The sequence below is a fragment of the Acomys russatus genome, chromosome 18 (assembly GCF_903995435.1).
Source record: "Acomys russatus chromosome 18, mAcoRus1.1, whole genome shotgun sequence".
Lineage (NCBI taxonomy): Eukaryota > Metazoa > Chordata > Mammalia > Rodentia > Muridae > Acomys > Acomys russatus.
The window spans coordinates 12,334,876-12,359,776 of record NC_067154.1 but is presented as its reverse complement, the minus strand read 5'-3'; the positions used below and the strand labels follow the sequence as shown (position 1 = coordinate 12,359,776).

General features: G+C 46.5%; 2 protein-coding genes across 2 annotated transcripts; one reads left to right on the top strand and one right to left on the bottom strand.

Annotated features, from left to right (window-relative positions):
- Window positions 1–1,578: 1,578 nt before the first annotated feature.
- Window positions 1,579–20,456, bottom strand: LOC127201992 (tumor necrosis factor receptor superfamily member 10B-like). The gene is made up of 10 exons (XM_051160591.1): window positions 20,319–20,456; window positions 16,946–17,042; window positions 13,787–13,897; window positions 11,810–11,918; window positions 9,645–9,853; window positions 9,328–9,384; window positions 9,074–9,198; window positions 5,923–5,998; window positions 3,083–3,423; window positions 1,579–1,644 (listed from the first exon to the last, which is right to left on the bottom strand). Exons 1-10 carry the CDS (start codon window positions 20,454–20,456, stop codon window positions 1,579–1,581), a joined length of 1,329 nt encoding a protein of 442 aa, XP_051016548.1.
- A 206-nt stretch (window positions 20,457–20,662) lies between these two features.
- On the top strand, window positions 20,663–21,114 carry LOC127202371 (60S ribosomal protein L27-like). The gene has a single exon (XM_051161050.1). It carries the CDS (start codon window positions 20,704–20,706, stop codon window positions 21,112–21,114), a length of 411 nt encoding a protein of 136 aa, XP_051017007.1. The 5' UTR covers window positions 20,663–20,703.
- The last annotated feature ends 3,787 nt before the right edge of the window (window positions 21,115–24,901 follow it).

Below are 24,901 nucleotides of genomic sequence, written 5' to 3'. Positions count from 1 at the left end.
AGGTGATAAGTAGAGCTCTGTCCTAAAGAGCAAGAGGAATTGGGTCTTCCAGGTGATTATAGGGCTGAGCAGTTTGGGTACCACTGGTGATGAGGATGGACAGGTCAGTGAGAGAAAGTGAAGCTCTGTGGGGTTGGGGGAAACCCAAGGAGAGTGGCCAAGGAACATCATGCCCTACCCAGACCAGTTCACCCCTCAGGGACCCACCCCTCACCCCCGACAGCTGTCAGAGCCAGTGTGCACCACGTGGAGCCCTACAACCTTGTATAACCACCCAGGGGGACTATGAGTGAGTCAGGAGAGGGGAGGTGCAAATTGCAGTCCCTTAGTACATGGGTGCTCTGGATTCCAGGGACATAGAAGCAGGAGAAACTCCAGTGTGGGGCAAGCCCGTGGCATAACCTCACCAGAGGTATGACACAAGAACACGCTCCCCTGGACTGTGTCACTTATGTCATTCAGTGTTGTTTTAGAGGATGGGGGCAAAAATACAAACAAGCAAACAGAAGCCCCCACACCTTTTTATATAAGGTTTCATATTTAATTTGGTCATGAATTCATAATACATGAGTATTTTGTACCTACCGGCATGCCTTGTATTGTTTTATGTTACCAACACATTTCACAGAGAAGTAAGAAAGGGCTTCACATATGAAGGTGAAACATAGACCAGCTATTGGTTTGCTGGGTACAAAGCCCAGCAAACCCTGATGTGCAATTCCAACATCTGCATGAAGACACAATGCTTACACTCCAAATACCGTGAGAGTAATGAGGATAATGCTCAGAAGTAGGGGTCTCCCTCCTGAAGCTACATGGTTGCCACAGCAACAAGACAATGTAGAATAGGTGGGAACAGCCATTCCTGAGCAACTGTCCTGCTGTGTGCCTAGAGTCCACTGGCTAAGGCTGAAATGGGATTTAAGGCAAGTCTTCCCGTGCCAATTGCTGTTCTACATGCCAACCCTCTCTGGAAATGCCCTTTACAGCCTCCTAGGCACCTCTCATTTATGTGCCATATCACATCTACAGAGGCCAGAAGACAACTTGTCAGAGTCTGTTCTCACTTTCTATCGTGTGATTTCTGGGGATTGAACTTGGGTCATCAGGCTTGGTGGCAACACCTTTATTTGCTAGCCATCTTCCTGGCTGTCTTAGTGAAGATTTTATTGCTGTGAAAAGACACCATGACCAAGGCAACCATTTTTGTTGTTGTTTTGTTTTTTGTTTGTTTGTTTGTTTTTTGGAGACACGGTTTCTCTGTGTAGCCTTGGCTGTGTCCTGGACTAACTTTGTAGACCAGGCTGGCCTCAAACTCACAGCGATCCACCTGCCTCTGTCTCCTGAGTGCTGGGATTAAAGGCGTGCACCACCACCGCCTGGCTCAAGGCAACCCTTACAAAGGAAAACATTTAATACAGTTTCAGAGGTTTCATCCATTATCATCATGGTGGGAAGGATGGACGTGTCATGGCAGATGTGGTGCTGGAAAAGGATCTGGGAGTTGGTACATCTTGATCCCCAGGCAGCAGGAGACACCGCTGTGCCACACTGAACATAGCATGAGCATAGGAGGCCTCAAAGCCCTCCCTCACAGTGACACACTTCCTCCAACATGGCCACACCAACTAACAGTGCCGCAGCCTGTGGGCCAAGCATTCAAACACATGGATCTACGGTCCAACACCTTTCAAGCTAATCTAGGTTAACTACCATAAATGCCAGATCATGGACCAGCAACACACATCAATGTGGATACAGTTCTCACGTCTCTGCTCACCTGGAAACACCTAACTGTAAACATGTAAATACTTACATTCCTATAAAGGCTGTTGAACCAACTGGAATGTAGCCCACTGGCAAAATATTTGCTCAGCTTGTACTAGCACCTACATCTAGTAATGAGAACCATAAGGCAAAAACAAACAGAAATATAGTTATTATATAAATTATTAATGATATTATATACAACTATTACATATTATATATCTTAAGGATGATAATTACATGATTATACTATTAATCACAATAACGACCATATATAAGTGCTATATAATGTCATATTAATTATTATGCAAATTTATCATTAAGTTATTATAAAGTTATATAAAGCTTAAGAGATCCAGTTATTCACACCCAGACAGATCAAGTATACGTGAAGAAGGAATCCAAACGAAGGAGAATCAAGGCCATGCGGCAAAACACAAGTTGCTTCTTAGGGATCTCAGAGGCACTTGGAGCCAAGATGCCACTGGTTCCTCAACAGGAGACAAGAAATAGAGGTGGTGGTGGGGAATGTGTCACCCCAAGTAGTGCTTTTTATGTTTCCTATGCGTCCAAAGCAGCACGCTCACTTGAGGAATTGAGAAATCTGGATATCTGGGAGTTAAGAGATTTGAGACAGACCTTCAGCAGGGTGCTCACTGGCATCTGCAGGCCAGAGAGAGCTGTGGGGCCCTGTGCCTGAGCTTCAGTCTAACAGTAAACAGCAGTGACCTTGGTTGGAAACCTTTTAGCTATCTACAAGGACGCAAGTTCCTATGCTTTGGCTGTTATTTTGTTCCTACCTCTGTTACAGAGAGGGGTTGGGGCTCAGTTTGTTTCTGGACAAGGGGTCTTGGTAGACATGTGAAATAAACATGCTAGAGTCTGGAACAGGAGTACCTTCTTTGTCCCCAGAGTCAACTCTCAACAAACTTACACAGCCCATGATAACTTAGCAATACATTGTACAGGGTCTTACGTATACAAACTGGCCTCAAATTTTTGATCTTCCTGGCTCCACCTCTGGAGTGCTAGAATGATATGCAAATTCTATTATACCCTACCAAGTGTTGTTGCCCAGGCACAAAGGATGCTGGGAATGTGTTGGCATGCTTGCCTACATAAGGCTCTGTCTCTAACTTCTAGCATAACAATACAGTAACACAATACAATAAATACAAGAGAAAATAAAAATTCATTTTAGTAATACTATAGAGCATACTGCAGCAGCTTATTGAGACAGGGTAGACCAAGTAAAGCTTGACTTCACATGGAGACCAGACTGGCCTCAAACTCATAGAGATCCTTCTGTCTCTGCCTCCTGAGTGCTGCAGTCAAAGGTATGAGCCAGCACACCTGGCTGGACGGTAGCCTGTTGATAAGTGAATGTCCCTGATTTCACTGCATGGTCTTCAATTCTGTCCAGAGCACATCTCTCTCCCATGGCTTCCAAGGCATCCAGCAGATGGTTGATAGAGGCACTCCGCCCTGTTTGGTTGAGCCACTTGAGGAGCATTTGGTACAAGACATCTCTTGAGGTCTGTGTTTCAGCTCTGACCATTTGAATCTCATTATCTGTGAGCCCCAGATGCCGCATGAGGCGATCCCAGGAGTTAAAGGGCACAATGTCTGGACAGCAATTGAAGATCAGCTTCAGGGCTGGATGTCAGAAAACATGGGGGACGGGTAAGCTGCAAGCACTTCACAGAGGGTGGAGAATCCTAAATCAGGCCTAGAAGCCTAGGGTAAGACCTAACATACTCCCTTGCTGTCCCCCTTGACATTGTCGGAGCCCCACCACATCCAAAGCCGACCAAAAAGCTGGATGCTAGAGAGATGGCTCGGCTGACTACTCTTCCAGAGGACTCAGTTTGATCCCCACTGACTATATGGTGGCTCACAACCATCAGTTACTGTAGTCCTAGGAAATCAGATACCATCTTCCGGCCTCTGCAAGGCCCCGGGCATGTAAGTGGTGTACAGATATACATGCAGGCAAAATGCCCATATATACAAAGTAAAATTTTAATGAAAGTTTTAAAAGATGTATCTTTTTAAAATCCCCTTGTATTATAGGGCTGGAGAGATGGCTCAGAGGTTAAGGGCACTGACTGCTCTTCCAGAGGTCCTGAGTTCAATTCCCTGCAACCACATGGTGGCTCAGAACCATCTATAATGTGACTTGGTGCCCTCTTCTGGACTGCAGACAGAGCACTGTATACATAATAAATAAATAAATAAATATTTTAAAAAAAAATTCCCTTGTATTTTACATCAATATTTAAAAATAAATAAATAAATAAAATAAAAATCTCCTTGTGCCAGGTATGGTGGCACACACCTTTAATCCCAGCATTTGGGAGGCAGAGGCAGGCGGATCATTGTGAGTTCAAGACCAGCCTGGTCTACAAAGTGAGTCCAGGACAGCCAAGGCTACACAGAAAAACCCTGTCTCCAAAACTCGAAATAACAACAACAACAACAATAATTTTTAAAAATCTCCTCATGTAAGAAGGCTGTTGGCCCAGTAGGAGAAGGTACATAGAGCATGTGCGTGTGTGTGTGTAGAAAGTACTAGCATGTGGCATGAGCCACAGAGCTACACAGGGGGGTGAATGTATAGTATCTCAAGAAAAGGAGCTGTTCAGGCTGCACTCATGGTGAGTTGGGTATAGGGCCAGGCTCTCTGCATCTGTGGAAAGAGCAAAGCAGAGAGGCGGAGAACCTTTCCACAACATCTGGCCTCCCTCACTACTGCATCAGTACCACTAGATGTCAGAAGAGAAATGATTGAAAATCTGAACCTGAGATCCACAGAAAGACCAACAGAGCCGACGACTCTGGGCCCAGCCTGCGGAGACTGATGCATCAACCAAGGACCATGCATGGAGAGGACCTAGGCCCCCCAACTCAGATGTAGCTCAGTCTCCATGTGGGTCCCCTAGTAAGGGAAACAGGGGCTGACTCTGCCATGGACTCTGTCGCCTGCTCTTCGATCATTCCCCGCTGGCGCCTTGCCAGGCCACAGAGGAAGAGGATGCAGGCAGTCCTGATGAGACTTGATACGCTGGGGTCAGTTTGTAGGGGAGGAGGGCTCCTGAGGAGTAGAGGAGGGGAATGGGGAGAAGAATGAGGGAGGGGCGGACCAGGAGGAGACGAGGAAGGGGGTGAATAATTATTTTTTAAAATTAAATTTAAAAAAAAACCCAACAACAACAGAGCTTTATACATTTTTGTCATTATGAAATTAAAGGAAACAAAATAGAAAAAAGAAAATCTGAACCTGTAGCTAAGCGAAAACTCACTTATGGGGTGATGATGACATAGATGAGCCATGTATGAAACGTGTCATCCTCCATCTTGAGAAACAGAAGGAACAGGGATCTGGGTCTCAGGAGCCCCGGAAGTCACATGGACAATTTCCAACAGCCTTATTTAGCCAGTAAAAGGAGGGTTGGAGATGTAATCAATTGGTAGAGTATTTACCCAGCATCCTCAAAATGCCGGGTTCAGCCCCAGGCATTGCAGCACTGAGTATGGGGGCTGAAGAGAGAGCCCGGTGCCTAAAAGTACCTTAACGCTCTTGCAGGAGCCCTAAGCTCTGTTCCTAGAACTTATGTAGAACTAACGTGTGAACTACGAAAGGAAACAAATGCCATGTGAGTCAGTCAATGCAGTACATACGAATTCATCAACTCCTGCAGTCAGTCTCGGAAACCTCAGTCATGAGATGGTTTCCATTCATTTTGCACCAAGTCTCTAAGACAGAGTTTGTGGTTTGTAGTACATCTCATCAAACTAGGTCTGGCCATGTCAGGAGCTTCTAGCCTAAAGGCCTGTGGGTATTAACACAGGCCAGTGCACCAATCTGGAGGCCTTGGTGGAGGTGGAGGTGGGCACTACAAGGGAGAAAGAAAGGAGGGATAGTGAAAGAGCAGAAGGCAGAAAGAGTCTTAACAATAGCAATATGAGGCCCTGGGGAGGATCCCAGGGGAGGCAGAGGGGAGGAGAGGGAGCCCCACGTGCGCTGTCAGCAGTGTAGGCATCACACCAATCATTGTTTGTCTTGGCAGAGCCCTATCTGCCATGGCGATGACGTTTGGAACACTTTTCCTTGTCCCCAGGCTTCTGGGCTATTGCATCGGCTAAAACACTCACCGTCAACTGGGTCATTTTCATTTGCAGGAACCAGCAACTTCCTTCCTGTTGGAGAATTCTCAGCTTCCTCAGGTTCCTGTAAACAAAGAGCAGAGACCCTCGTCAGAGTCAGGAGACCTGGGGCTGAGGCCAAATCCTGATTAACAGACTTAGGGTACGGCACTGCCCCTTTAAGGTCTCTTTGCAGACACAGACACACTTCCTGCTTAAAGGCTTTGCATGCTGGTAGCCTAGTGTAGCATAAATGCTCGCCCCAAGTGTTCTACGACAAGTGTACACCCGTATAAGCCTCCATCAAGATTGAATATCCCCCTCTCCCCCTTTACTCCAGGGCTTCCTTCTGGCCAATCCCCCTGCCCCAGGCTTCTTACAAGACTCAGTTGAAGACTACAGAGTTGAGAGTTTTTGCAAAGATCCAAGGTCAAGATTTGTTGCAAGGCTTAAACGGTGTTTTGATCAGCCACAATAACTCACACATCAACTGTCTAAATATGGAAATGAAAACACCAGTAGCATGGGGCTGGGGAATTATTTGTTACTATGAGGATGAAATTTGACCATTTCAAAGGTTTTCAATCGATATGTAAGTGTCCGTGTAGATGTATGTCCTGTGCATTCGAGAGGGAGCTGTGGAGGTCGGGTGAGCTGGAGCCGGAGTTACAGGCACCCAAGGCAGGTGCTGAGAACTGACCCTGGGTCCTCTAGAAGAGCAGCAAACACTTTCAACTGCTGAGCCACTTCTCCAGCCCCTAAATTTGACATTTTTAAGGATAACTTGGAGCCAAAGGATATTATTGTTAACCCAACGGTAAGAGGAGAAAGACCACTGACCCAAATCATCATGGGCAAATTCATTAAAGCAAGCAATTAATCAATGCAAGCTTTTTTATCCGTGTACCTGGGCTGTCTCCCTGCCTAAGGCAAAGTTTGGATGTGTTTGGATTGGATGTGTTTTAAAGCTCAGGGGCAAAGGGGCTTTCAATTCGGGGTTTCGGGGGGGGCAGTATAGGCAGGATTACAGGAGCAGAACATAAGCATAAAAATTAGTTCTAACGACCTCCTGAACCAAAGACATGCTTGCAAGGTGAGTATAACAAGGTAGTCATAACAACAGGTGGTCATGGGCAGTCATATAACTTTTTGAAACAAAATGGTTATTAACTTTTTAAAACAAAGACATGATTACCATTCCTGGAGCATACATACATGTATATACACCTGAGCACATATGTGGACATAGAAGAAATTAGAAGTCTATTACCTATGTGAGAGGAAATATTCACATAGAGGGGGATTTTTTTCTTACAAAACTCTTAATGACAAGATGTTAGGATAATGACATGCACAAATGTTTAAAGCAAAGCCTCCTACATGTGAGACACTTGCTGCTTTCCTATAGCAAAACCAACAGAAAGTGCTAGATGTCTGATAAAACTTGGGAGCCGACACAAATGAAAAACAGCAGTGTGTATATGTGTGATTGTGTGTGTGAGATCCTGTATATATAATTGTGTGTGTGCACTCGTGTGTGTGTGTGTGTGTGTGTGTGTGTGTGTGTGTGTGTGTGTGTGCCCATGTGTGCACCAAACAGCACTTCCATAATCCTGACCTGGAAACCATGCTTCATGGGATCCTACTTACATATATGATCAGAAAACCAAGCAAACGGTGAAAAGAAGAAAACTAGTTGGGCAGGCCTAGTGGCATAGGCCTGTAATGCCAGCTTCTCTGGAGACTGAGGCAGAAAGGCAAAGCTAGAAGGCAGCTTGGGTAACTTAGTGAGAAACACTGTTTCTTTTTGTTGTTATTTGTTTGTTTTGAGAAAGTGTTTCTCTGTGTAGCCCTGGCTGTCCTGGAATTCTCTCTGTAGATCAGGCTGGCCTTGAACTCACAGATCCAACTGCCTCTGCCTCCAGAGGGATGGGATTAAAGGCGTGGGCCACACTGCCTGGCTAGTAAGAAATGATCCGAAGGCAGAGACAGGAGGATCGCTGTGAGTTCGAGGCCAGCCTGGTCTACAAAGTTAGTCTAGAATAGCTAAGGCTACACAGAGAAACCCTGTCTCAAAAAAAAAAAAAAAGAAAGAAAGAAAGAAAGAAAGAAATTTTTAAAAAAGGAGAGAAGCCTTGTTTCAATGAAACATTTTTTTTTTTAAGTGACAGAGGATGTAGCTCAGTAGTAATGTTTTCCTAGCATGGGTGGAACCCCCAATATATCAAACAAAAATTAAACCCCGAAACTCAGCAGTTGCCATGGTATCTGCTGCAAGCTTATGCTGCCCCAGGTTCTGAGGACACAGCATGAAGGAGCAAAGACTCAACATGCTCCACGGAATGGCTCAGTCACCACACTAGGCCATATGCAGCCTACCCTTTGCCTCCCTGTCTCTACTTCCCCTAAGCCTGGAGATCTGGTAACAACTGCCACTTTATCTACAAACCAGCACTGTCTTCTAGTGACACCTGTCACCAGCTCTTCTCTGTCCATTTCCTGCTCAAAAAAAAAAAAAAAAAAAAAGTGTAGATGGCTATTTTCTGCTGTAGAGGGGCTCAGTGTGACCACAGCCCTGAACTTCAAGTCCTCCCAGGGACACGGTGTGTGGAAATGGCTTTGGGAAGGCAGAGGCCACTCACGGGTCTATACCCAAGGCCCCCTGCCGAATCCCACCCACCTCCCCACCCACCTCAGTGCAGCCACGCTAGGCTCACATATCCACGATCTGTTGCGAGCACTGTGTGCTCCTGATACTGTGCCAATGGGAGGTCACTACTCCCATCTGACCCCGACTATAGGAGCAGGGCAGAAGGGGCAGGGTTGCGTGGCCTGGGGCCTTGCAGAAGCTCAAAATGGCCATTTGCTTGAGAGTGGACCCGGAGCCCAATCACTTTCAGTGAGTCGGGACAGCCACCCAGGGCAGGTGGAGATAATGCACCCTCCTCCCTGGGCTGTGCAGCTCCTCAAGCACCCTGCTTCTCAGGGCCAGAGAGATGGCTCAATGGCAGTTCCGAGGATCCAGTGCCCTCTTCTGGCCTCGATGGTCACCAGGCATGTACACTCATACCCTCATACACCACAGGTGTACTTATCACCACTTATACACGTGAAACTAAAAATTAACCCCCGCCCCCAAAGCCCTACTTTTCAGCCCTACCTCTGGAGCCTCCACTGTAGGACTGACCACGTTGTAGTGAGAATCATTCCCCAAGCTCGATGGTTGTGTGCTCAAGAGAGACATACGCACAGTAGTTGTTGCACTTTCAGGGTCCTGTCCACGGCCTGGAAGAAAAGGAGGTTCCCGTAGCAAATGTGTTGGGGGACTCACCAGCCCCTCTTTATTTGAGCTGAGTAGGCTAGAGGTTCCAACACTAACTAGCTAAGGAGGAGGCCATTGTCGCTCAGGCCTACCTTCAGAATCTTTGTCTGGCTCTGCTGTGACCAGGCTGTCCCTGGCCCTCTCCGGTCCTGAGCTTTAGAGGAGTTGACACTTTTTTGTCCTGACCATGCCCCACTCTCTCAGACTTGGTTAAGAGAATGAGGGGACGGCCCATCAGTGAGATGAACTGGTGAGAGGGTCTGGGCTTTTTGTGGTTTGGAGGAAGTGGGAAGTGGTATATGATTCATAGGAACAAGAGATAGCTAGGCTTCAGGGACAATGGGGTTTGGGACACAGGGAGGGAGACTCAGATTCAGCGGCCAGGGGACCCACCCCAGTCAGTACTCACCCTGATAGGTGCTTTTCATATACTGCAGTAACGACCTCCGTGTTCCAGGCCTAACAGCCAAAGCTACTCCCAGCAGCACCAGGGCCGCCGACCCCATAACCCCAAACACAACGCCTAGTATAGACAGAAATGTCCAAGTGTTTTGGGGGACACATATCCTGTCTGTCTTCGGGGTACAAGCAGTATCTTCCTTTTCCCCATCAGTGCACCTGGGCACAGAGAAGGAACAAATGATAAGATTCCATGAGACAGTTGCTGGCCATACGTGATGAAAGAGGAGTCATCTACTCTGCCCAATGTCTCTGAAATGGTATTAAAGGAAAGATGGGTTCCTCGTGTCCAAATATGTCCCTATATCTGGGCACATACTGTGCGGCCCTTGGGGAACCCTGTTCTGGAGGGATGGTGGCAGCCCTTCTGGCTTTTCTTCACTGTGTGCTGAGCTGACCTGGGCCACAGGAGACCCTAAGTTAGGAAGAAGAAGGTCAGAAGCCTGTATGGCCACTGCTGAGCCATGTCCCTTTGTCAGCCTTTAATAAGCAGAGCTTTTGACCAAACAGAGCAAACATCAGGTGGTCAGGGAAGAGTTTAATGGGCTATTGCCCCTCAAACTGTTGAAGTCAAGACATGGGACACATGCACGCACACACGCACATGTGTGCACACGCACACATGTCCCTGAGCAGCTCAGAGTGGCCTGCCACCAACCCCCACCACCCCAACCCTCAAAAGAGCTGTCAGAACCCGTCCTTCCCACCCCAGCCTGCATTGCCACAGGAGTAAGCAAAATGGTGGCTCCTGTCAAGATGGCAGCTCCTGTCAGAGTAGAGGTGTCTCCCCAGTGTCCTGCCATCTTTAACTGTCCACAGTGAAACACCTTTCTTGCCTCAGCCTGCTGCAGTCACAGGAGCTATCCACAGTGGTGACATCTCCTCTCCAGATGGCTATTCATGCTGACACAGCTTCAGAAACAGGCTTCCCTGCCACTGACTCCCTGTGTAAACTTTGTAAGCCTTCAAGGCAGGAAAATGGCCAGGCCCCTCCCTCAGTCCTCTGTAGAGGTCACAAAGCTCATCTCCAACCCTTTGATAGGACCCATCCCAGGTTATGCTAATTTTGGGTGAAGAACTTGAACAAAATCTCACCAATCCCTGAGCTTCCCAGAAAACCCCACCAATCCCTGAGCAGGAAAACCTATCAATCTCTGAGCTCCCCATGCTCAGGACTTGAAACCCCACCAATCTTTACTCTGGAAATCTCTGCCCTGAAAGGCTCTACCCTCTAAGAAATTCTATATAAGCCCAGCACCTTGTTCAATTCCCTGCTGTCCTCTCCCAGGAGCAGGGGCAGCCACACCCTGGATTTGTCCCTCCACACCCTGGACCCAGCAATAAATCTCTCTCTCTCTCTCTTTTTTTTAAAATGAGATTTGCTTCCTGATGTGACTCATCAAAAGAAGCCAAGAAGCAATGACAAGAAGAAGAGAAGAAGCAAAGTGAAGAAGGAGCCGGGGGCTGAGGCTCCTGAGCATCTCAGCTCAGCTGGGGATACCCTACCCTGGGAGCTGCAATGCCTCTGCTGAGGAGGCTTCCCCTCGGAGCTGTGTGGTTCCTGAGCTCCCAGGATACCCTTCCCTTGGAACACTGTCCCACTTCAGAGCTGTGTGGTTCCTGTGCCTCAGGATGCCCTTCCACCGGAGTACCTCCCCGCCCCCCCCCCCCCCCCCCCGACACACAGACACACACAGGCTCACACATACACGCTCGCGTGCGCGCGCGCGCGCACACACACACAGACACACACACACACAGAGCTCATTATGTCTTTTGCAGGATGCAGCAATTTGTCTTTATAGGCCTTGGCTATGAAGCGGTGCAAATAAACACAAGCCAGGCTATGATGTGCTACTCATCTCATGCCGTATGTCTACGGATAGTAGACTATCTGCCAAAGGAAAAGAATGGGTGGGAAAGGCTACGAAGGGGCTGCTGACTGGTGAGAGACAGATGGAGAGACCACAGCAGGCTCAGAAGACCCCAGATATTTAGGGATACCCTGTAGTGTGGAAGCTCCATGGAATAAGGGAAAGAAATGGATACATGAAAGGTTGGTTCTTCTGGGGTTCCTCTGGGCTGGTAGGAGTTCCAGGGGCCCCCATGTCATACTCAGAGCATTTCTGGCAGTGCTCAGTGGAGTCTTTGTCTTCATAAGTGCCCGAGTTGCACTGACACACCGTGTCCCTGGTTGAGGTGCATCTGCTTTCTTCATATTTATCTGTAAGAGTTTGAAAGATGAGTTTTCCTGGTTACCAAGGTAACATTTCCTCATGACACAGTTCCTTCTGCTTCAGCTCAACTGAGCTTAGGAAGTAATAACGAGGACCACTTTCCATAATGCCACACCCCCGGGTATGCAGATGATGGCTCCCACAAGCAGTACTCCCATGAGTACTCAGAGCCACACAAAAGAAATGAAATTTATGACCTCATGCATCACATCTAGGAGGAAAAGTCTTTTAAAGATCAGGTGTAAGCGATGTACGGAAGATGATCTTCAAGCTCCTGGAATCTTCCTTTAAGGAGAAGCCTTAAGAAGCAGAGACTGGTCGGGCGGGGTGGCGCACGCCTTTAACCCCAGCACTCGGGAGGCAGAGGCTGGTGGATCACTGTGAATTCGAGGCCAGCCTGGTCTACAAAGTGAGTCCAGGACTGCCAAGGCTACATAGAGAGACCCTGTCTCGAAAAGCCAAAAAGAAAAAAAGAAAAAAAAAAAAAGAAGCAGAGACTGAATGTTCACACTTACCAAGAGACCAGAGCCAGCTGGGAACCCAGCCCAAACCCACTCAGCCACTACCTTTTTTTGTTACTCTGATGGTTAACCTCAGTTGTTAATTTGATAAGATCTAGGATCATCTGGGAGACAGGCCTCTGGGAATGTCTGTGGGGATTATCTTGATTAAGCTAAGTGGGCGGGATGACTCACACACTCTGGCTGGTGCCATTCCTTGGACTACATTCCTGAATTCTATAAAAAAGTGAGAAAAGTGAGCTAAGCACACACGTCTGTTACTCCATGAGAATGTGAGATGAACAGCTGCTTCGAGCCCCTGCCATCTTGACTTCCCTGCAGCCATGAATGGTACCTGTGAACTGTTAGGCAGCTCAACCGTTTCTTCCTTAAGCTGTTTTTGTCACAGCTTTCATCACAGCAACAGGAAAAATAAACTAAAACAACGACCTAGGACCTAAACACTTCAGCACGCCCACGATAAGAAAGATCAATGTGTGTTGAAACTTCTGTTGAAGATTCCAGGAGTAGCCTCGGGTCTTACAGGAGCAGACCTAAGGCAGCCAACACTAAGAAAGAAGCTGATGGATCCTGAGAGTAAGGACAGAACACAGCATGTCACTCACAAGTAGAGACTGACCATGGGGACAGCGGGGAGACTCCTAGTGGCTCTTTTCCTTTCTAGGCTGGTATTCTGGTATTACACACCCCATGACTCATACTTCTGACTTCCACTCGTAGAAAACACAAAGCAGGCCACAGCCCACGACAACTCAAGATTGGCTAATGGGTATTGAATCCATTGCAGAGTTGAAGAGACTCGAACTGGACCCAGAATGGAATTACGCCCTGTTCCAAATGTGCAGAGCTCTTTTCTCCTCAATTCGGGGTCTCCTCTGTTCCTCCTAGAACCCCGTATCTAACCTTCAAGGCCTAGCTCTAACATGTGCTGTGGAGTCCCTCCAATTCCTGGGACAAGTCCTTGCACAGCTGGCACCAGGGCACTTCCTGCTCACCAAGGGTGCCAAGTTTATAAATCGATGGATGGTGAAGGTGGTGACAATTGCCCCAAAATGCATCTGGGGTGGGTGGGTGGGGTACCAGGTCAGGTCCCCCATGGGGCACATTTGTTTCTACCTCATTCTCAACTGATGGTGTCAATGACTCCTAAAACACAATTCTGAAGCAAATTGGTTCCTCAGAGGTTTTGTTTTTGTCCCATTGAATTAAAGGCAGGCAAAGAACAGGGTAGGATGGAGATCAAGCTGGGCTAGAACTGAGGTTTCCAGGTGCAAAAGTTATGACCCCCACCTTCCCTGGCCCCACCTGTGGGAAAGAGCACCCCTGTCCTATACCTTCTTTACAGACGCTGCAGGGTATGCACGAGCTCATGTTATTGGGAGCACTGGTGAAGTCTCTGCCATCCTCACAGGGCCTGCACTTCCCACTCTCTGACCGGTACTGGCCTGGGGAGGGAAAGAAAAAATGGTGACTTTAGGATTCCCAGAGCTTTGGTGAAGCCCCAAGTCCTAGTCAGACATGGTGGGGGTGGGGATAGGGATCACAATCAAGGAATTGTCTTCATCCATTTGGTGGTGGGCATGCCAATGGAGCATTTTCTTTTTTTTCTTTTCTTTTTGCTTTGGTTTGTTTGGTTTTTGTTGTTGTTTTTTGACAGAGTCTCACTATATAGCCTTGGCTAGCCTAGAACTCATTACATAAGCCAGCGGACAGAAAGAGTTCGGGGCAAGACTGGTCTACATAAGCACATTCCAGGACAGCGAGGGATAAATAGTGAAACTCCCTTTCCGAGTAAAAAGAAAGAGGGTTATGAAAGAATATTATGAACCTTGGTACATCAACAAAGTAGGTAACCTGTAAAATAGACAAATGCTTATATGGCCGAGTATGGAAAACCAATCCAAGATGAAGCAATCTGGTACCCATTTGATTTCCTGCTACATCATTGCCCAGCACTCCTGGAACCTTGGGACTACATCCCTATTGGACTGGGAGGTTTGTCCTCCACTGATTGGAGTAGCAGATAGCGTTCCTAGTGACAGAGTCGGTGCAGTGAAGGAACAGAAGGTACCACTGTCTGCCTTCTGTGTAGCCTGCCTGTGCCACCCAGCAGACCTGAACTGTCCTCAAGCGCAGTCACCTCCATGGGAACTGTGTCGTCTCAGTCCCTGCCACCTTTCCCACTCATTCCTGGAAGGAAGCTGAAGCCAAGGCCAAACAGAAGGGAACCAGCTGTTTTAGGAGGTCAAAGAGCAGTGTACCTCTGCAGTGGTACCCACAGGGAGCAGCCAGAGACTGCAGGGTTGTAATGGGCCTTCTGGAAGGAATAGGGATATGCTAAAGAGACACTTGTGACCTCTCCCTTTGCCTATAAGACTATGAAGACACTGCACTCTAACAAATTGGAGATCTTGTCCTGGGGAATGAAAAAGGATGAAGCCTATGGCTAGATGGAGACAGAAACTTCTAAGGAAAGAGATTTGCAACTTGTCAGGCCACCCTGCAGAACAGAATGGGGACAAAATAATGATGGGTCAATAACTCTGGGGGTTGGAGAGATGGCTCAACAGTTAAGAGTGCTGGTTGCTCTTCCAAAAGACACGGGTTCAATTCCCCGTGGCAACCCACACGGCAGCTCACAACTGTCTGTAACTCCAGTTCCAGGGGATTTGACACATTCACACAGACATATCTACAGGCAAAATACCAATGCATATAAAACAAAAACAAATAATTAAAAAATTATGAAACCAAAATAACAACAAAAACACAATACAGAATTCTAGCCCCTATTTAACCCTAAGTTTTATGTCAAAGACGGATTTAGGAGGTCAGTCCCTCTGTATTGATTGGTCTAGTGCTATGTATTCAACTGCTAAACACCACCCCCCCACACAAGATCTGGCTATATCCAGGTGAGCACATTGTCACATACGACATATGATGTTGGGTAAGCCTTGCTCCCCAATTTAAAGTCGTCTGGTTAATTAAAAATAGCTAGAGTTCTGTAACTGGGTAGAAGAGAAGTAGGTGGGGCTTAGGTTCCTGCACTAGGAGTCAAAGGTGGGAGAGACACGCAGGAGAGGAAGCCAGAGAGAAAGAAGTTGCCATGGGGCAGTATAGACCCTGAGCACATGGCCATGGGGTCTGGCCAGATGGAGCAGAAGCATCTTAGGCAGGAACAATTATGGCAAATGACTTGGGGCGTGTTATCTGGGAAATAGCAAATTAGCTTAGAAGGTTGATATCTTAGTAATGGTGCCTTAAAGCTTTTATAAATCTAAAAGGTCACTGTCTAGCTTATTTGGGACATAGCTGGAGTGGAGAAGCCCCTTCCACAACACCTCTGTCTACTACTAGTATGGCCACAATGCACAAATCTCTTTGTGAATTGCAGTATCAATCAATGACTTTTTCCCCCTACAATATTTTTATTGGTTATCTGTGAATTTCATGCTATGAACCCCAATCCCACTCATTTCCGAGTCCTGTTGTCCACCCTTGTAACCTCCTCCCAAAAAGGGGAAAACTCTCACTGTGGAAACAGTGGTGCGCCACAGAGTATTCCTTTTTGCTCACACATCTTTAGTTGCAAATGTTCATGCAATGGCATTGGTCTGGCTCTGGACCTCTGGCTTCTGCTACATTATCAATACTGGATCCTCACTGGGACTCCTCTCAGATGTCCTGTTGTTGCCTTGAGTCACAAAAGTCTGGAACTTGGTTCAGCCGGCCCTTTCAAGGGCTCCAGCCCTTCATAGGTGGGGTAGATGTTGGGGTGGGCCAGCTCAAAGCCCTGGATCTGGGCCTGAATTGTCAGTCCACCAGCTCTCCCACGACATCTGGGCCAGCTCTCCAGCACTGCCCAGGCTGTCCCATCAATGGCTTTTTTGATTGGCTTTACTACTGAGGATGATGGTAGGGCCTGGCTTGTTAGGACTGCCAGAGCACAGACTCTGTCCTTGATAATTATGATAACAGGAGCAGCCTGGGAGGTGCCAAAGGTTTCAGGAGAGTTAAGATGACTGAAAAGGTAAACACATCTCGTTTTCATGGTTTTATGATTGTAAGGCGTCCAGAATTCACACAATGCAAACAAGTGGACAGCAACTGGCTAGCAGGGCTGGGGCTACAGCTCAGTAGTAATGTGCACATTTAGCCCTAGGTTGGATCAAGAAAAAAAAAAAAAAAAGAAAAAAAAAGAAAAGACAAAGGAACTGGATAGGCACATATAAAATAAGAAGCTGGACCCTTACCTGATACTGTGTACAAAAATTAATTCAAAATACCTAAATGGAAATATATCAAACTCATAGAAAACACGGAGATGAACCTTCATGATCTTGGATTTAGAAGATGATTAATAAAGTATCTATGGCAGAAAAGGACTGTGGACTGCAAGGACCAGAAGACAGGAAGAACATGGAGCTGGGGTGGGGGTGGGGTGGGGGAAGTGGGATAGGGGGTGGGTGGGCAATCATTCTAGAATGTACCTGCTTGACAGAGTCCTTCTGATGGGTTCTGCCCCACTCTCTGTAGGTCAGATGGGACATCATGGACTGGCCCAGCTGTCACTGGAGCAAATAAAGTCTGTGGAAACAAAGCAGGAACAGCTTTAAGTGGCCTTTGAGTCTCAACATCACAAGGCCATCTCACATTCCCTTCCCTCCAGCATCTAAAAGACATGAAGCTTAGACCCTTCCTTTCTTCTTCTTCTTCTTCTTCTTCTTCTTTTGGTTGGTTTGTTTGGTTTGCTTTTGTTTTTGTTTGGTTTTTTTATTTTTTGGGTTTTTTTTGTTTGGTTGGTTTTTTTTGTTTTTTTGTTTTCCGAGACAGGGTTTCTCTGTGTAGCCTTGGTTGTCCTGGACTCGCTTTGTAGACCAGGCTGGCCTCGAACTCACATCGATCTGCCTGCCTCTGCCTCCCGAGTGCTGGGCTTAAAGGCGTGCGCCACCACGCCCGGCTCCTTCCCCACTTCTAAAACTGTACACTACTTGTTCGTGTTCATATTCCTCCTCCCTTTGCTTTTTACAGCTGCCCAAGTCATAGAAACTTGAACTACTCCTCTCTTTTACCCTTTCTTATTTTCAAAAAAAAGTTTGTATATACATAGTATACACAGTGGAAAATTAGAGGGAATTCTTTAAACGGCCTGGATTCTCTAATATACTGTCTTGTTTCTTGTGTGACTATTTAATCACATATGACTATTCTCTCTGTCTCTCTGTCTCTCTATCTCTCACACACACACATACATACACACACACAGTTTTAAAAAAAACGCAGCCGAGAGTTGAGAAGATGGCTCAGTGGATAATACACTTGCTACACAAACATGAGAACCTGAGTTCAGATTCCCCAAACTCATATAAAGCCAGGCACTACAGCGCGCATCTGAAATCCCAGGACTCCTATAGATGCCTGAGAGGTGGAGATGGAGAATTCCTACAAGTTCCTGGGCCAGCCAGCAGCATAGTCAGTGCTGAACAAGAGAGATCCTGTGACAAATAAGGCAGAAAGAAGGTGAGAACTGCTGTCTCTTCACAGCAATGAAACCCTAACTAAAACAACTAACACAAAGATTTTTTTTTTTTTTTAATGTATTCAGGGGCTGGAGAGACGGTTCAGAGGTTAAGAACACTGGCTGTTCTTCTGAAGGTCTGAGTTCAACTCCCATCAACCACATGGTGATTCATAATCATTTATAATGAGATGTGTTGCCCTCTTCTGGCCTGCAAGCACACATGCTATAATAAATAAATAAATAAATCTCTCTCTTTTTTTTTTTTTTTCCCTTCGGATTTTTCTAGCTAGGGTTTCTCAGTGTTAGCCTTGACTGTTCTGGACTCACTTTGTAGACCAGGCTAACCTTGAACTCACAGCAATCCACCTGCCTCTGCCTCCCGAGTGCTGGGATTAAAGGCATGCGCCACCACGCCTAGCTTATAAATCTCTTTTTAAAATGCATTCAGGTATACATTAGGTAAAACTTAATACCTTAATCATTTTAAGCACATAGGCCAGCAAGGCTAACTGCATTCACACTGTCATGTAGACAAAATGCAGGATTTATCTTGCAAAACTCTAAGTCTGTATCCATTAAAATAACAAAGTGCTCGCCTTATTATTCACCTTATTATTTCTTTTCTTTCTTTCTTTAAAGATTTTATTTATTTATTATTTATACAGCATTCTTCCCCCATGTGTGCGTGAATACTAGAAGAGGGCACCAGATCTCATTATAGAGGGTTGTGAGGCACCATGTAGTTGCTGGGAATTGAACTCAGGATCTTTGGAAGAACACACAGTGCTCTTAACCTCTCTCCAGCCCCTTTTCTTTCTTTCTTTCTTTCTTTCTTTTCTTTCTTTCTTTCTTTCTTTCTTTCTTTCTTTCTTTTTTTTTTTGTCTGTTTGTTTGCATTCGGAGCAGCTAAAAAAAAAGTAGTGCCAAAAGTAGCTAAAAGCCAAGAGAGTATGGAAAAAATGGTTTTTGTGCAGAGCTGGCTGGCTCTAACTGAACATCTCCTAACTTTGGTTCTCATTTTCTTTTTTTCCTTTTTTTGGGGGGGCGGGGGGTCGAGACAGGGTTTCTCTGTGTAGCCTTGGCTGCCCTGGACTCGCTTTGTAGACCAGGCTGGCCTTGAACTCACGGCGATTCGCCTGCCTTTTCTGGGATTAAAGGCGTGTGCCACCATGCCCGGCTTGGTTCCCATTTTCATTCAACTTTTTTTTTTTAAGACATAGGCAATATCCACATCAACAGGGAAAGATAAAAACAGAAGATGGAGAACTGTAACCGGCCTGGTGGAAATGACTCTATAATACTGTGAATATAACATAATATGTGAAAACACACACACACATATTTGTGTCTCTAAAGAGACATTTGTGTGCCCCTCTGACTATTAGACAATGGACATCAAGAAACTGGAATTCCCCTCAGTAATCTCACGTTGGCACAAGGGAAAGGGTCAAGTTCTAGCCCTCTGAAGGGCCTTTTAACTCTTTTTAAGCCCAATAAATTTCGGAGTCCAAGAAACTGCAAAAGAGATGTGACAAAGGAAATGAACTGGAACTTTCTGGCAGCTCAAGCTCCCTTTCCTCCCTGGGGAGGGAGTGACAGTTGTCCAGCAGCTTGTCAGGGTCAACCTCCTCAACACCTACCGCCATCTCCACGCCCTGCTTCTAATTTCTCTTTGTCCCCTGTGTCCCGCAGGGCTACCGGGCCCTTCCCCCACCCACCGTTGCCACTTCCCCTGCCCCATCTCACCCTAGATATGCTGCCCTGGTGGGTTTTACTGGACCAACTGGGCCCTTCCTCCTCGCCCCTCCACTCCCCACTTTGGTCTTTTTCCGCTCTGTCCTCTTTTCACTGCCGGGTCTCCCCCACTTGCCCCTACCCCGACTCCCCCCTCCACCCCATCCCCCACCCCACCCGACCCCCCCCCCACTCCCCCGCCCCCACCACCCCCACTCCGGGCCTGCAACCCAACGTCAGAACTTCTCTCCACCTTTGGGTTCTCTCACTCACCTTCCTCCCCTCACCCGAGCATGGCTTAGTCATATCCTCTCCAGTCTCCCGCCCGCCCCTCCATCCCAGCCTACCTCACCCCACCCCACCCTACCCTCTTCCCACCACCAGCCACCCTTCAGGGTCTAGTCCTCCCGGCTCCATAGTGGAGGCCCTACACCGGCAGGCACTTTCTTCCCCCTAAGGGCACGTGCCCGTCATGCCGCGGGACACTTCCTGCCATTTCTGGTTTCTCGCTCCAGCCCGGGGCACCGCGCTTTCACAGGGTGGTAATCCCGCACCGTGTTCTCACAGGGCGATACTCGGGCCCCGTGCTCTCACATGGCGGTACTCACCGGTAGCAGGACGAAAACTTGTAACTTGAGCAACTTGGAGCCGCTACCAGGTCTGCACCCCAGGAGTAGCCTGGGACCTGGGGCGTAAACTGCCCGGGCGCCAGAGGCTGTGGGCGTCCCGGGTCCTGGAGGCTTCATGGAGTTAGAGTTGCGCCGATCCGTGATTCCGCGGCTTCAGCCCACAAAATCCGTGAAGAAGCAGTTTCCTCGATGGAGAAAAGTTGTCTGCATCCCCGTTCCCGCCTCGTGCATTTTCCTCTGAGAGTTTCGGTGACGTCACGCTGGGAGGAGCGAGTCTCGTCCGATTCCTTTCCTTCCTTTTAGAAGTGGGACTGCAGAGTGTCCTTCTTTCCTTTCTGCTGGATTTCGGCTGCTTGCTGGCGAAATGGGCAAGTTCATGAAACCCGGGAAAGTGGTGCTGGTCCTGGCTGGACGCTACTCCGGACGCAAAGCCGTCATCTTAAAGAACATCGATGATGGCACCTCAGACCGCCCTTACAGCCATGCCCTGGTGGCCGGAACTGACCGCTATCCTCGAAAAGTGACAGCTGCCATGGGCAAGAAGAAAATCGCCAAGAGGTCAAAGATCAAGTCCTTTGTGAAAGTTCATAACTACAATCATCTCATGCCCACCAGGTACTCTGTGGATATCCCCTTGGACAAGACTGTTGTCAACAAGGATGTTTTTAGAGACCAAGCCCTGAAATGCAAGGCCCGGCAGGAGGCCAACGTCAAGTTTGAGGAACGATACAAGACAGGGAAGAACAAATGGTTTTTCCAGAAGCTTCGCTTTTAGGTATATTTTCATTTCCATCATTAAAAATTAAAAAATAAAATAAAAGTGGGACTGCAGACGCCTCAGAACTTGAACAACGTTCTTTTTGTTTTGTTTTGTTTTGTTTTTTAAAGAATCAAGATGTCCATGATTATTAAAAACTCATAATACTCACTAGTCTGCCCCTCCATACTTTGACTAATATTATGATATTCACCCTAGTAACAAGATAAATCTGTGCGTCTATAACGTTTAGAACACTATTTTTTTTTTTTTTTTACCATCCAGGAAAGACCGAGTTCACTGGACACCTACCCCCTTGCTGCCTGCAGACCCTCACCTGCTCACACAGGACACAAGAACACCTGCCTGTGCCCTCAGCGACCTACTGCTCAGCTAGAAGACATTTGAATTTTCAGGCTGTCTCTGGAGGAGCTGAGTTTGACCTTGGCGCTGTGGTGAGCGCTACTTCTCCTCCCTCCTCTTCCGTTTCTCTCTCTTCTCTCTCTCTCTCTCTCTCTCTCTCTCTCTCTCTCTCTCTCTCTCTCTCTCTCTCTCTCTCTCTCTCTCTCTCTCGTTTTTTCGAGACAGGGTTTCTCTGTGTAGCCTTGGCTGTCCTGGACTAACTTTGTAGACCAGACCAGCCTCAAACTCACAGCTATCCACCTGCTTCTGCTGGGATTAAAGGCATGAGCCACCATTGCCCGGCTTTTCCTCCTCCTCTTCCTTCTCTTCTTAAATTTGTTATTGTTACAGTTTTATGCTGCCAAGCCATGTCTAAGAAGCCAGAAAAGGAAATGGTATAGTAGATGGCCCCGCCTTAGTAACAGACGATGAATCTGTAAATCTATAACGCGGTTAGACCTGGTGATACACTTTAATTCCAGCACAAGCAGAAGCAGGTTCCAGGCCAGCCTGGTCTACAGAATGAGTTCCAGGGCAGCTAGGGCTACACAGAGAAACCCTGTCTTGAAAAACCACACATACACACACAACCAAACCAAACACAAAAACAAAACACAAACAGAAAGAATAGATGGCCTCATTTGCCCACATCAGGTACTGCACTTGATTGTGCACTAAAACTTAATTTGTATATTTTGGTAATTTCACAATCGTATACATTTATGGTTTGTGGTGGCCCCTTTAATCCCAGCACTCAAGAGGCAGAGGCAGGCAGATCTCTGAGTGCAAGGCCATCCTAGTCTTCATAGTGAGTTTCAGGACAGCCAGAGCTATGTAGAGAGACGCTGTCTTGAAAAAATAAAATAAAACAAATAAGAAATTATAACAGGAGTTAAAATTTCCATCTGCTGCCAGATTTCCAGTACAGTTTATCATTGAACAAACTTCTTCACATTTGTCTTAGTTCATTTCTTTTTTTTTTTTTTTTTCTTTTTTCTTTTTGTTTTGTTTTGTTGTTTTTTGAGACAGGGTTTCTCTGTGCAGCCTTGACTGTCCTAGACTCACTTTGTAGAACAGGCAGGCCTCGAACTCACAGAGATCCGTCTGCCTCTGCCTCCCAAGTGCTGAGATTAAAGGCATGCATCACTGTGTCCGGCGTTAGCTCTTTTCTTAAATGACAACCCCAAATAAAATTTTGTGTTGTGTGTGGGGGGGGGGGGGGAATGCATACTTTTCAAGGATATATGTTGCTTAAAGCCTGAGATAATTTGGTAAGGTTTCTGATATCCAAATAAAGTATTCAGCCTATTAAGAATCTGTAATTTTTGGAGATAGATGTGGTTGTACACCCTTTAATTCCAGCATTTGGGAGGTAGAGGCAGATGGATGTCTGTGAGTTCAAGGCCAGCCTAGTCTACATAGTGAGTTCTAGCACAGCCAGAGCTACATAATAGAGAGATGCTGTCTCAAACATAAATAAATAAATAAATAAATAAATAAATAAATAAATCTGACTTCTATCTAATCACCAACTTCTCCTTGATTGGCTCAGATAATGCCAGTGCTACAAGAAGCAGCTCACACTGCAGCCTACTGGCCTTCTGGGTGTGTGTTTTCAGTGTCCAGGCCACAGAGGAGAGGTCATGAATAAAGGCTGATGAATCATAGGGGATATTTAGAAACTGAGTGGAGACTGTAGCTGGCGCCTGTGAGTGCATAGCACCTCTCCTGTGTGTGCTTGGTCTGTACTCCAGGGTTAGGAGATCGCCTTGAGTCATCACTCACTTCTGAGTCCTGTGACCATTCACTGCAGAGAACAGTAGGAAGAAGACAGAGTATAGGGATGTATTTGTAACTGGGGAGAGAGCTGGCCAGAGACACATGCCCAGATTAACAAGGGCCTTACACACTGCCTTGATTTCCACTGGAAGTCAAATCTATTGTTAGAGTTGAGGTGGGAAGATTTTATATCCAACACCATATAACAGCACTTCTCAGCCTGTGGATCACAACCCCTTTGGAGGGTGGAGCAGCCCTTTCACAGAGGTCATTAAGATCACTGGAAATACCAGAGATTTACATAAAGATTCACAATAGCAAAATTACAGTTGTGAAGTAGCAATAAAAATAATTTTATTGCAGGGGTCCCAGCAACATGAGGAACTGTATTAAAGGGTCACAGTGTTAGGAGGGGTGAGACTCACTGCCATAGACCATTTGACATACCTTCCCTTCAGTGTATCTGGCTGGTTTTATTACCATGGTGACCTCAGTTCCATCCATGCATCGATGAATGGTAGAATTCCCTGTCCTTACAGGGTGGACATCAGCAAAGTTACCTCTAAACACCAATTTTGATGATCTGAATTTGTACCTGAGAGTAAAACTTCTGAGTCGTTTAAGAGTTCTACTTTCAGGGCCGGGCGTGGTGGTGAATGCCTGTAATCCCAGCACTCTGGAGGCAGAGGCTGGTGGATCACTGTGAGTTCGAGGCCAGCCTGGTCTACAAAGTGAGTCCAGGACAGCCAAGGCTGCAGAGAGAAACCCTGTCTCAAAAAAGCAAAAAAAAAAAAAAAAAAAAAGTTCTATTTCTATTTTGTATGTAACCTTTGTCCTTTTCCCAATAACTATACATATACATAGATACATGTATACACATACACACATTCCTGTCCCTGATATACAAACGCCCCTTCCCCAACAGCACCATTTTTCCATCCTCCTCTCCCATTATCACCACTACTACACAAGACGCCACATACCTTTCCAAAATGTTTTCCTAAACATTTGGGTGGTATTGTTAGTGGAACTGTTTCTGATTCTGTTACTTTGAAATTGCTTGCTACATCTACACAGAAACACCGTTGACTTTCACACACTGGACAGGTAGTGTGTGATCTTGTTACATTTCTATATCTTGTATATGATGAGCTAGTTATAGATTACTTAGAGTTCTGTATGTAGGCAATCATTTTGTCTGTAATTAAAAAACATCTTAGTTCTTCTTTTCCAATCCTTAATGACTTTTTACTACGGCTCTTGTCTAATTGCCCTGGCTGGGACTCCTGCTTAGTGCAACATTAAGTGGAAATGGTACAAGCTGACCTGCTTGTCTTAGTCTCAGCCTTAGAAGAAAGTATGAAAAAAATATCAATATTATATATTATTATCTGAGTCCATACCTGCTAGTGAGACTTCTGGCCCATTTGGGATGATATTTGTAGTTTTAACTTTGTTGTTGTTGTTGTTTTGAGAAAGGGTTTCTCTGTGTAGCCTTGGCTGTCCTGGAACTCACTTTGTAGACAAGGCTGGTCCTAAGCTCATAGAGATTCACCTGTCTCTGCCTCCAGAGTGCTGGGATTAAAGGCATGCACCACCATGCCAAGCATTAGTTTTAACATTT

Coding starts and splice junctions, on each gene's coding strand:
- LOC127201992 (XM_051160591.1), bottom strand. CDS start 20,456: ATGAAGCCTCCAGGACCCGGGACGCCCACAGCCTCTGGCGCCCGGGCA. Junction 3,424..5,922: donor TGAAAATGACCCAGTTGACG/GTGAGTGTTTTA, acceptor TCTGACATCCAG/CCCTGAAGCTGATCTTCAAT. Junction 1,645..3,082: donor TTGACTGCAGCACTCAGGAG/GCAGAGACAGAA, acceptor CTTGGCCCACAG/GCTGCGGCACTGTTAGTTGG.
- LOC127202371 (XM_051161050.1), top strand. CDS start 20,704: ATGGGCAAGTTCATGAAACCCGGGAAAGTGGTGCTGGTCCTGGCTGGA.